This window comes from Psammomys obesus, unplaced genomic scaffold, assembly GCF_907164565.1.
Source record: "Psammomys obesus unplaced genomic scaffold, mPsaObe1.curated_primary_1811, whole genome shotgun sequence".
In the NCBI taxonomy this organism is placed as follows: domain Eukaryota; kingdom Metazoa; phylum Chordata; class Mammalia; order Rodentia; family Muridae; genus Psammomys; species Psammomys obesus.
Window position 1 is genome coordinate 15,370,130 of NW_026585894.1, and position 12,140 is coordinate 15,382,269.

A 12,140-nucleotide genomic window follows, 5' to 3' on the forward strand; every position below is an offset into this window, starting at 1 on the left:
TGTGTGTGTGTGTGTGTGTGTGTGTGTGTGTGTGTGTGTGTGTGTGTGTGTAAGCATAAGACAAAGTTAAGTAGGTTATGGAGAAAATTCCTTTAGGTATATGTTTAAAACTTCTGCGAGAGCAAACAGGTGAAAAGGTTGGATCAAAGAGATTTGAACATGGGAACCTCCATTTACCCAGTCACTTGTAGTAATTAAAAACGTTTTGCTTTGGATATGTCATCTAAGGAAATCAAGGCCAAGTTTGGTTACAGAGATGTGTAAGAGTAGAGGCTGTTAAAGCAGACACTAAGTGTAGCAATCTGAAATTCTCCAGACACATCCCAGAGCAGAATCTGGAGGAACAGAAGAATGGACTATTCCCATTGGGCAGGTAGGAGTCAGTGACCTGTCAAGGCATCCCAAGAGCAAGGTTTGACTCAGTAAAGTAGTATGGTACAATCTGTTCGAACAGCATATCAGCATTGGCCAGAGACCAAGGGCACAGTTGCCCATAGTAGACATGGTTTACCTAGCTAGGATTTTTGTAGATGAGCGAGAAGGGGAGGAAGAGAACCCATGCCAGTAGAGGGAAAATCTTACCCAAGGGAGAAGGTCCTAGATAAAGGGAGAGCAGTAGGAAGCCTTTGCACCAACCAGAAGGGAAGACTCACCAAGGCTGGTGTTGGGTATACACATGTAGCAATCAGTAGCCAGGAATTGATACCAATCAGAAGGGAAGACTCACCAATCAGCTGGTGTTGGATGTCGGAATGTAGCAATCAAGTAGACAGGAAAGGGAAGGAAATAGCCAGGAAAGGTAGGCAATAGGTGCAATAATTATCTGGAGCCCAGTTGACCTGAGAGGTGGATTCAGGTGCATTTCCTGCAGCTTACAAGAATTACTTTTAAGTTTTACAGAGGAGATAAAACTTTAGACATGTTAGCATCACAATTGTAATCTGCACTGAAATGTATATTGTAGAAAAGGCAGTAGATGTACACATTTGTGTTAACATAAATACTCTCTAAGGTCAGCTCTGGAAAGGCAGAAGCTCATTTGATCTTAACCTTTAGTATGATTACACATCATGGAAGGGAGGCTCCTCTATCCAGAAGAGACTATATGTACATAAGTCTAGCGCAATGAGAAATAGTTTTTAAGTCTATACATAAAAGACAAACCAAAGGAGATTTAAAATCTTGAGCTTGGAACCATGATAGTGAGTGCTATAGTAGAATATTTTTGTACTAGAGTTAGATTAATAAATTAATAAATCAGAGCTCTGTTGATAAAGGTAAAAGCTCGGTACAGTCAATATAACAGTAGCATAGCAACAGGAGGAAATATTAAGACTTTTTACCTATTTAGGATACCTTAAGTCACCTTAGACCTTGCAACCTTTATAACTTGCATTTACCAACCTTGAAACACTTTTTAGACCCTCAAACAACATCTTCCTTAGGCCTTTGTATCTAGTTATTTACCATGAGACATAAGTGAGACTGTATGTGCCATGAACATTTATTGTTCTTTAGCTAAAGTGATGGTAAAAGGTTACATCTGAGGCCTGTTTCTTGAGTCTGGCAACAAGGCATATTGTGTCTAGGCCTGACAATAGCAACTCTAGGACTCAGGCTTAAGGCCTGGTCTCCTGCATATGAACAGAACTGAAAAGACATCTTAAGTCTCCCAAGACAGAAGTTGGCAATATGTCCATGGGGCCCGAGTAGGCCAAAACAGACCTGCAATGTTACCCTGGGCTGGGCGAGGGTGGTGGAGGTCACTGAATCTAGAAGCCGTTTGTCCTTCACCAGGCCAGGGAGCTTGAAGGCTGGAAGTGTTATAGACACTATAGGCTATAACCTATATAGCCTATATAGCTTTAGGCTCTTGTGCTGGTTGAACCTCCATGGCTGGGCACAGAGGATAAGTCTGCATGGGAGCATTTTGACTTCCAGAGGCCAGTCTGCCAGCAGTCAGTCATGTCTTTTTGAGGCAGCCATGGGACCAGTGTTCCCTTTGGCTGTATTTGAAACAGCTGCTTGTCGGAGTTGACTTTTGGCTATACCCCAGCAGGGTATAGACATTACAGACCTCCTGTTTTTTGTGTGGGAATGCCAATAGCCTCAGAGCGGCAGCCAAGGTCTAGAGAATCGTTTTAGCTGTAGATGAGCCTGTCGGGAAGACTCCTTATTATTTTTACCAACTCCTGTATGGTGACTCAGGGACCATCCTCAGCTGTTAATTAAAGATGGCAGTGAGGTCATATTTGCATCTATAGGACAATAAATATATTTTTAAACATGTTAAAGAACTTGATCATCTATAATAAGATGACTGGACTATTAATTTGCATTTGCTAACCATTAAATATTAGGATTTTAGGTTTCATCCCTGTTAAGTTTGAGCCTTAAAAGTAGTCCACTAAAGTAAGAGCATGACAGTTTCCTATATGATTTAGTATATTAAAAGTTCATAGCTTATAAAAGTCTAAGCCTATACTATAGATTAATAATGTTACCATTTTCAGAAAACAAGATCAAGAATATTTTAAGTTTTATAGTGAAGATATAGCACAATAATCAAGTTTTAACATAAATAAATGCCTTTAAAATTAATAGATCTTGATTTAAAGTATTGGTAAAAACTTGTACATAGTAACCCCTGAGTTTTAAAACCAATGATATAATAGAACACTATAAAGCAATTTAAAACTTACATTTGAATTTATTATCTCAAACCTAGTAGCCAGAAAGCCTAGTGGTGAATCTGGATCATAGGCAGCTCATGGTGGGAAAAACAGCATTTAGGCTTAGGGCCTAGAAGAGACTGCATTTTTGCAGCTACAAAAACAATGGGACAGAAACAACATAGTAAAAGCAGCTGGCAGTAAGTGAAACCACAGCTTTTTAGTTTTTTGTTTTATTTTGTTTTTTTATAACCAAGATGGCTGCCAATCATGTGACTGTCCTTGATTGTCCTAAGTTAAGATGGTGGTGAAACCATGTGCTTGCCCTTAGTGGAGATGTCAGTGAAGCCGTGGCGCCACCAACTTTATCCCAAAATCAACATGGCAGCTAGCCATGAGTCATGTGCAGCTGAAGCAGGGTGGCAGAACCACAACCGAGGTTGCAGGACCCAGGGCCTTGCTGACAGCAATGTGGTCCCTGCCCAACAGCAGTTCTAAACTGTTCATGAGTGGCACCGTTGAGCAGACGTCAAGCAATTCAAAAACCCTGCTCCACACATAAGCAGGAAAGTGAGGTGGGAACTTTAAAACCTGATTTCTTGGAGCCTGAGGCAGTGGCAAAATTTAAAGCCATTTGAGGGCAGTTTTAAAACCCTCCATGCTGTGTGGGTGGTCCCGAGGCCTGGCTTACCTAACAGTGAAGTCCAGCTCAAACGAGCGAGTAAGAGCAGTTGTGAAAGACTGGAGCAGATGAGGGTGTAGGGGAGAAAGAAGTTCCGTTGTGGGCCACACACCCGTCTGAACAGCTGCCAGAACTGGGACAGGTGCCTGTGGCAGCAGCAGGTTAAGAGATCATGAGAAGAGTGTGGGAGATGAGGGTGGGAGAGAAAGATTTGTTGTGGGCAGGTATGTGAAGATGGGTTCTAGCATGTCTAAACATTGCTAGAAGAGCCCTCCTGGGTTTCAGCACCAGATGTTAGTATTTATATAAGAATGCCAAGGACACAACCAATCTTAAATCAAATGAAGTTTCTTGGATGGAGACAGAGATGGAGAGAAAGAGGAAAGGAGACAGAGAAAGAGTACCAGACAGACAGACAGACGTAGTCGGAGTGGATGCCCAGACAGAAAGAGGGGAAGAGAAAGAGCAAGAACAAGAAGGCAAGAGAGAGACAAAGTGGTGGGTTGGTCCTTTTATGTAGCAACTCAACCATGCTTGCCAGGTGCAACATCTGGCAGGCGACTCATAATGACATCATAGATTGCTAGGCAACCCAGAAACAGGCTGCCTAAATACTAACACATAGTATATTTGATTAAATCACTGTGTTTTTTTGTTTTTATATAGGCTGAGTATAAGGTCACATGAAAGTTGTTCCATGGCTAGATTTTAAAGATTACTTTTTTTTCCCTTAAGCTCCAGTGTCACATGGGAGAGATAGTTATGGAGGCCCCCCACGAAGGGAACCCCTGCCTTCTCGAAGAGATGTTTATTTGTCCCCGAGAGATGATGGATATTCCACTAAAGACAGGTAACAAAAGAGTAGTTTCTTTTATGAAGTATCATGTTGGAAGAAAGCACATCAGAAGCATATACCAACTTTTCTTTTGGTAGCTATTCAAGCAGAGACTATCCAAGTTCTCGAGACACAAGAGATTATGCACCACCGCCAAGAGATTATACATACCGTGATTATGGTCATTCCAGTTCACGTGATGACTATCCATCCAGAGGCTATGGGTAAGTGGCTACTTCCCGTAGGTTTGCTTATAGGTATTTGCTCTAAAACTTCATGCCTTGGGGGCTTGGGAGATAGCCCAGCTGTTACAAGCATTATCCAAATAAGCCCAACAACCCAAGTTCTATCCTTGAAACCCTTGTAAAGGCGAAAGGGAGAGAAGAGACTCTGCAAAGTTGTCTTTTGTCTTCCACAGGATCACCATAGCATGCATACGTCTCCTCTCATACACTCAATTTAGTTTTACATTGGACAGCTAAAAAAAAATTAAGAGATTTGAGACTTTTAAAGCATTGGGATTTTTTTTTCAAGATTTGGGGTCTTTAGAATGCATTATATTTATATTATAAAATAAACAAGGGACAGAGCGAACAATATATATTTTTTAATGACAAGTTGCTTTTTGTTTAGTGATAGAGATGGATATGGTCGGGACCGTGACTACTCAGATCATCCAGGCGGAGGTTCCTATAGAGATTCATATGAGAGCTATGGTAAGATACCGCTTAAGGATCCTAACGATCACCAGCTTGAGGTTTTAGGTTCATGAGCTGGATTAATAGGCTGTGTGGTGCTTGCTTTTAAAGGGACCTTTGCTTGCTTTTAAGGGGTAATTTTACCAGCTAGGCTTTTCCTAGTTTTGTGAAGGGCTTTTTGGTTCTCGTTTCCTTTTTGTTTCTTTTCTTTTGAGGCTGTTCGCTTGCTTTGGAGGGGATTTTGCTTGCTTAAATTGGCAGCCTTATGTGTTTTCCCCCAACAGTGAAAATACAATTTAAAAAATTTTATTAACAAGATCAAATATTTACCATTGCAATATGAAGGAAACGCAACAGTTCAAAATTGCAACTTATCACTGGAAAGTGGCTGAGTGTCTACTATAAAATAACAAGCTGTCTGGAATGTCCTCTTGAAATACACATCATCTTCAGTCTTTTCAAAACAAACATTAAAATCAATCCATTTCCGTATTTCAGCAGATGAGCAATTCCCTCTTATGGCCAGCAATGGTAGAGTTTAAAACTTCCCAGTTGAGAAAGTAAACTTTTCATACAAGAATTCTGTAAATTCAGATTTAAATGTTGTATATATACAATTTATAGTGTTGCGATATTACCTGACCATTGACCCTGCAGGTAACTCACGTAGTGGTCCACCTACACGAGGGCCCCCGCCATCTTATGGTGGAAGCAGTCGCTATGATGATTACAGCAGCTCACGTGACGGCTATGGTGGAAGTCGAGACAGTTACTCAAGCAGCCGAAGTGATCTCTACTCAAGTGGTCGTGATCGCGTTGGCAGACAAGAACGAGGGCTTCCCCCTTCTATGGAAAGGGGGTACCCTCCTCCACGTGATTCCTACAGCAGTTCAAGCCGCGGAGCACCAAGAGGTGGTGGCCGTGGAGGAAGCCGATCTGATAGAGGGGGAGGCAGAAGCAGATATTAGGAACAAACAAACCTTTTGGACCAAAAATCCCCATTCAAAGAAACAAACAATGGAAACTTTCTGTCGTAAACTACCCAAGGACTACTAAAAGGAAAAATTGTGTTACCGTTTCAAAATTTCCTGTTCCCCTTGATAATTTTTATGTTCTTGTGAGGGAAAAAGTAAGACATGTTTAATTATATTGGCTATTATGACTTGCTTTCACCAAGCAAATGTTAGATGTGTAAGCCTTGACTTGTTACTAGCATTGTAATTTTCCAAGTAAAAATGTCCCTGAAGGCCGCTTCCTAATTTTTTTCAGTAAAGGAGGCAGGCAATCCCAAGATCTTCCACAAACATCCAGCCATCCAGATGTCCTTTGGTCTCCATTGATCGATGAATCACAGTGCCTATGCAGACAAGCTAGTTATTAGAGAGGGTTGATTGGCTTTGTTACTCTTAGGATTCAGGATTTCAGGGTGTCTTCCAACTGAAATCTCAATGTTCGCAGTATAAAAACAAAAACAAACAAACAAAAAAACCCTGAGATCAGATGCCTAGAAATGTGTTATTTACCCAGAAACCCCCTTTCCCCAAAACAAAAGAAAAGAAAACAAAACAAAACAAACAAACAAAAAACAAATGGATGCTGGCCATATTTTCCTTTTCTGACATTTCCTTGGGAAGCTACAAGAACCTCCCTTCCCTGTTCCCGAGTAAGACCGTTTAAGTGTGTGTTAAACAACTACAGAATACTAAATAAAAAAGTTTGGCCAAAACCAACCATGAAGCTGCAAAACGATGCTTGCTCTTACTGTTTCAAATTTTTGCAACTCTGTAGTGTCTCACTTTTAAAGGAACAGCTTGATTGCAAAGGAGAAAATAGATAAGCAATGAAGTTATCTCCAACTTCCTAAAGGCTTATGACTTCTAAAAAGTGAATCTATCAGCATTCCACATCAGATTTAAAGCACCAAATGCCTGTGAAACAGCAAAGATGGTAAGCAAAGCAAACTAGTTTTTCCGTCTAAGTCAAAATTGAGCACTTACCTTCCTCATAGTACAGTGAAACATACTGTACTTCATGGCAGTGGAAATGCCTTCTATATTAAAAAAAAAAAAAAAACCAAAAAAAAACCTTTTGGAAAAAAAAACCCACAAATTTTCAATAGCATATTAGAAGTCCTCCAAATTCAACACTTGGATTTTTTAAAAGCATGTATGACACTTAAAGGCATTAATGCAGCTGTTGTTTATCAATAGCAATCTGGGAATTGGGAGGGGGTGACTTTTTTCTTACATATTTTTCATGAAGACCTTTAAACATGCTTCATGTTTTGATTTTTATTTTCAAATTAATCTTTTAGTCAATATAAGAAATGGCTTAGTATTGGGGTCTCTCTGTCTGACCCCTATAAGCCATTGCAACTTGACCTTTAGTTGGATGCCTGACTTGTTTTAGTTCTATGAAACTACATTGTATGGAGAAAAAAAATCTATTGCAAGTGGTCTTTTAAAAAACAAAAAACCTGAGGCAGCATGACCCAGGTCCAGCCATGAAGTTGAAAAAGATGCTCTTGAATATAGTAAACTTTTGAAGACCTCCAACTAAAAATCCTTAGACTGCACTTATTCCTTCAAATGTTTTGTCCGTTCAACTTATGGATTTAACGTGGCAGTGCACCATTGGAAAAGAATGAGAATCCATAAGCCATGCAACTTAACCATTTAAGCCATTCCAGTCCATCCCAAGCCAGTGAACGTTCCACCAATTAAGAGAAGTAGTAGAAGTTGAATTATGCATTAAGCTGCAAGTCTGAACTTGCCTGTTCTTTCTGGGAAAAAAAAAAAGCAGTTATAGGCAAGTGTTAAAGAACTTCCTTTGGAGAAATAACTAGTTTTCATTTATGTAATTTTTGCAGGTTGAACATAATGGTCATATGATCAGGAAGTGCTGATTGGTTCATAGTAGATAAAGCTGGCAGGAAGGAAAAATCAAATACTCAGGTAAGTGTTGAAAGTAATGTCATTTGAAGGTTTAAGTACCGTGGCTTTGTCATTCTGTGTCTGTGCTGTGGGGAAGCATTTTCTGACCCTTGATTCATCTATAAAGTGGGATGATGCTGAACTTTGGACATGTGGATGAAATTGTTTTTCATGAAACACCTAGCACATCTATTTTGACTGAACATATATAAATGTGTTTTCATTAGAGTATTGGTAATATGGTACTACTGGCTATTTCTGAAACAGTTACTAATAGCTCTCTACCTGCAGGAGCTCTTGTGAAAAGAGCTATCTAGTTAATGGTTTGCTGTGTGAGCAATGTTGTATGAATTGCATGCTGTCCATGCTTGCTTATTTTCAATTGACCTGTGATACAGCTGCTACTGCAACTTTCGAACTTCCTGGGCACAATGGGGCAGGGTATCTGATTTTACTGTTACAAAGCTGATGCTTACAGTGCTTACAGTGCTTACAGTGGAAGCTGGCACTTTTGAGATGTGATACTTAAACTGAAAAAGCAAATTGTGTGCACTTACAAAGAAGAGGATTGAAGTACTTTACGTTGTAAAATTCTCTGTAACTTGATCCCATGCTTTTTTTACAGAGTTGTTGAAGCAGAGGAATGCTGAGACTAAGCTGCATCAATGTCATACCCAATGCTCATCAAAATTGGTTTGGAACAGGCAGTGGAATTTTTTTTTTTTTTGTCTTGAAGGGAGGGAGGCATTGGTGTCGATTAAACCTTATTTAGGGAGGGGTGAATCACTTAAATTGGCCAAAGGGAAAGAAGGAAACTGATTGGTAAGTGGAGATATCTTCCCAGGAAGTTCTCATGGCTTTTTGTAGATTTAGTAATTTAGGCAAATAATGGGGCAATGATGATAACTGGCTATAAGAAAATTGAATTAGCTGGGACTGTAACTCCATGGTGTGTGGGGGGGCTTATAAGATACCAGTGAGGCCTAGAGTTCGATCCCTGGTACCACACATAGGAAAAGAAAAGTCAATCAGAAAAATGATACTTCAGTCTAACTTTATGCACTGATGTCTGATTTTTAACAAGAAAACCATTTGGGGGAATTGCCTTTTCAGGAAAAAAAAAAAAACAAACATTTTACTTGTCCTCTAAAACTTATAAGAGGAAGAGCAATGCTAAGAAATGAAAGTAAAAACCGGAAACATTGTTAAGATAGTGGAAAGCATACTGGAAAGAAAAGTAGGTCACTAGGTCACTATAGTTTTATAAAGGTACTTTACCCTTAGGTCTCAATCTTGGAAACAAATCATTACACAACTCTAGTTTATTGCTTTGGAAATTAAGAGTCAGTAATGTAAATATGGACATTTTCAGAGGAAACAGGTTGAGTTACAGGGTTAAAGGAGTTAATTCAACTTCTAAGGGTTTTCTTAGAAATTCATTACAGTACAATCATGTTTAACATTTATAATTAGGGAAAATGAGCCAAAACTTTTAACTCCATTGGTCACATTTCTCATCAGATCATGAGGGTATTGAGCAAATTTCAGTAGTTGTATTTGAATAAGCTATGTTAACGCAAACCTTCCATGCTGTACTAATTCCTTGAGTAGGTGCTTCTTTCAAGACCTTTTGGCTCTGAGATTCTATTTGGATTTCTTAAAGATAGTTTGGCATAGGTCATCCTACAGTAAATATGAATGCTGAATTCCAAATAGGGAGTAGGTAGAAACGATCAAGAGACCATTTCGAAAAATGGTAAAGATTATAGACCAAACAGGCCTAAAATCTGCAGTTAAGAGAAAAATTATCTTTTATTCTTCTGGCTAAACACTGCTTGTAAAAAAATAAAGCAGAAAGTATTGTGGTTTATTTGGTAGTTGGATGTTGAGCTTAGGTTTATATTGTAGATCAATTTTTGGAATGTTTTGTATTGAAACCCAATAAAACTCGAACATGCATCTTTGTGGCGTTGGGTTCTTTTTAAAAACCTTTTTGAAAGTAGAAATTGATTTTAGGCTTTTCAGTGGGTTTTTATTCCTATAATTTTCTCTTCCAAATTTTATTTCTGGGGCACTGCTGGCATTTAAGTGAGGGACATCCAGAGTCCCTGAGATGGTGTGACCACTGGCCTTTCTGTTTTGTGACAAGTTGATCTTAGATAAACATGATAATTTAGATGCTTTTGTTTAATCCTTAACCTAAAAAAAGAAATGAGCTACCACACCATACTTTTCCAAGAATTTTCTTTCACATCTCCCTTGATTTCCTGCAAATCCTGGAGGGGGAGGAGGAAGATTGGGGATGGGCCAGTAATAATTTTTTTATGATAGTCTCAGTACTTTGGATCAGAGTTCTTCAGTGATGTTAATAGAGCAACCCATAATGATATACTTCTGTGTGGGAGGTTTCTAGTTTCTTTACTTACTATGAAGTATACATTTAAAGGTGAAAGAAAGAATGCTGGCTTTGCAAAACTTAATTGGCAAAGGCTGTGAATAACCTTTGTCAGAGATACGGACCTGAGTTCCATCCCCAGAACCCAAGGAAAAAGCTTTGGATAGAGTCCCAATTCCAGTGTTCAGGGGTTAGAGACAGAAGGATTCCTGGAGCTTTCTGGCCAGCCAGTCTAGTCTGTTCTATGGGCCTCTGCCCTGCGGTTTTTAGGTTTATTATTAGGGTAATAACACTTTCTGAATCTGTTTTTATTGTGAGATAGGAATTTAAGTTTTTTTTTTTTCAAATATAGACAAGCATTTATTCCAGCATCTGATCGAAAAGAATGTCTTTCTACATTTTTTACATTTCCTTCAAAGTTCTTTCCCAATTTTAAAAAACTGTGTGTAATCATCCATGGAGGCCATAACATTAGATCCACCTCCCTCTGGAACTGTAGGTAGCAGCCATGGTGGTGCTGGGATCCAAACTCAGGTCCTATGCAAGAGCAATAAAAACTTTTAACCATTGAGCCATCACTCCAGTCCTTTCTTAGCTCTCATGAATAAGTAAGAATTCAGGATTTGTGCTTGCTTCTTTTGCAAGAATATGACAATTGGGCCAGGTATGTTGGCATAGGCCTTTAGTCCCAGAACTCTGGAGGCAGAGGCAGGTAGATCTCTTAGTTGAAGACCAGCCAGGTCTACAAAGTGAGACCCTGTTCCAAAGAATAGAAAAATAAATATAGGATTAACATCTGTGCTCCTCTGAAGGCTTTTGACATTGAGAATTTGGTGGAGAACCCATGATGTCTATTTTTTTAGAATTAGTTCTTTTTAATTGGCAAAGAAGTAATGGGATTTATTGTAGCATCTCTACACATACTTTGGTTTTTGAGCTGGCTGTTGCCCTTCTGCTAACCCCAGTTAAGATCTCTTTCCCCTCCCTCATAGTCTCTTTGCTAGTTCTTTGAACCACATCTCACTTTCCCACACATGTGCATATACATCTATATTCAAAACCTAGAGTCAACCAATCTAGCATGAACAAAGTCCCAAGTTCAGTTCCTAGCACCATGGAAACCAGGTATGCTGATATATACAGGGAGTTTAAGACCACCCTACATGAGACTTGATCTAAAAAGGAAAAAAAGAAAAGCACTATAGAGATGGCTCATCAGGTTAAGGTGCTTGCCACCAAGCCTAAAAACCTGAGTTTGGTCCTCAGGACCCACATGATAGGACTCCTGCATGTGCTCTGCCTTCCACGTGCGCATTGTGGCACTTGAATACCCCAGGCCCCAAATACAAATATATTTTGATAACCATAGAAATGATTCCTGGAAGTACATCTTCATATGTTTTAAGAAATATGGAATCACTGTCCCAGAGAAATTTTTTCCCTCTTGAGTTACTCAGATTCCCTAAAGAAGGCTCCAGCAGTTACTGTCGTTGAAGCATATACCTAGTGCAGCATATAGGATTGGTGTGACCTCTATGGCTACCCATGTGCCACGTTCCATAATACCTCTGACCTTCAGGACTGCTCTTACTTGCCAGTTCTGTTCTCTATCCATATTGAAGTAGGGAACAGTCTTCCTAACACTAAAATTGGGAACAGGACACATGCAAAAATTTCTTCCCCAACCTCCTTTATCCATAGTGAAATTCATGATAGTCTGCCCCTCTCTATCGCAGAGTCACCATTACCTATCTCAAGACATTTTGTAGTGAGTTTAAATTCCTTACCGCTTGTGGAACTTCAGAGAAATTAACCTGTAAAGAGGGTTGATAATATGTATCCCAGAGGTGGAAAACATTGAGTTCATGAGCCTGTTTCGTATGGTAAATGCTACATAATTAATAAATTTTATTTTCTATCAATTT

General features: G+C 39.3%; 1 protein-coding gene across 2 annotated transcripts in view; it reads left to right on the top strand.

The window, feature by feature from the left end:
• Positions 1–7,835, top strand: part of Rbmx (RNA binding motif protein X-linked) — a 12,350-nt gene extending 4,515 nt beyond the window's left edge. Inside the window, exons 6-9 of one of the 2 annotated variants that reach the window (XM_055599602.1) lie at positions 4,090–4,204; positions 4,288–4,413; positions 4,823–4,905; positions 7,757–7,835. In XM_055599602.1, the coding sequence (XP_055455577.1) occupies positions 4,090–4,204; positions 4,288–4,413; positions 4,823–4,905; positions 7,757–7,761 (329 nt within the window). In that variant the 3' untranslated portion in view covers positions 7,762–7,835. Of the gene's footprint in view, positions 1–4,089; positions 4,205–4,287; positions 4,414–4,822; positions 4,906–5,544; positions 5,933–7,756 lie in introns of those variants that run through there. The other variant, XM_055599601.1, reaches the window with a different exon arrangement.
• Positions 7,836–12,140: the final 4,305 nt, after the last annotated feature.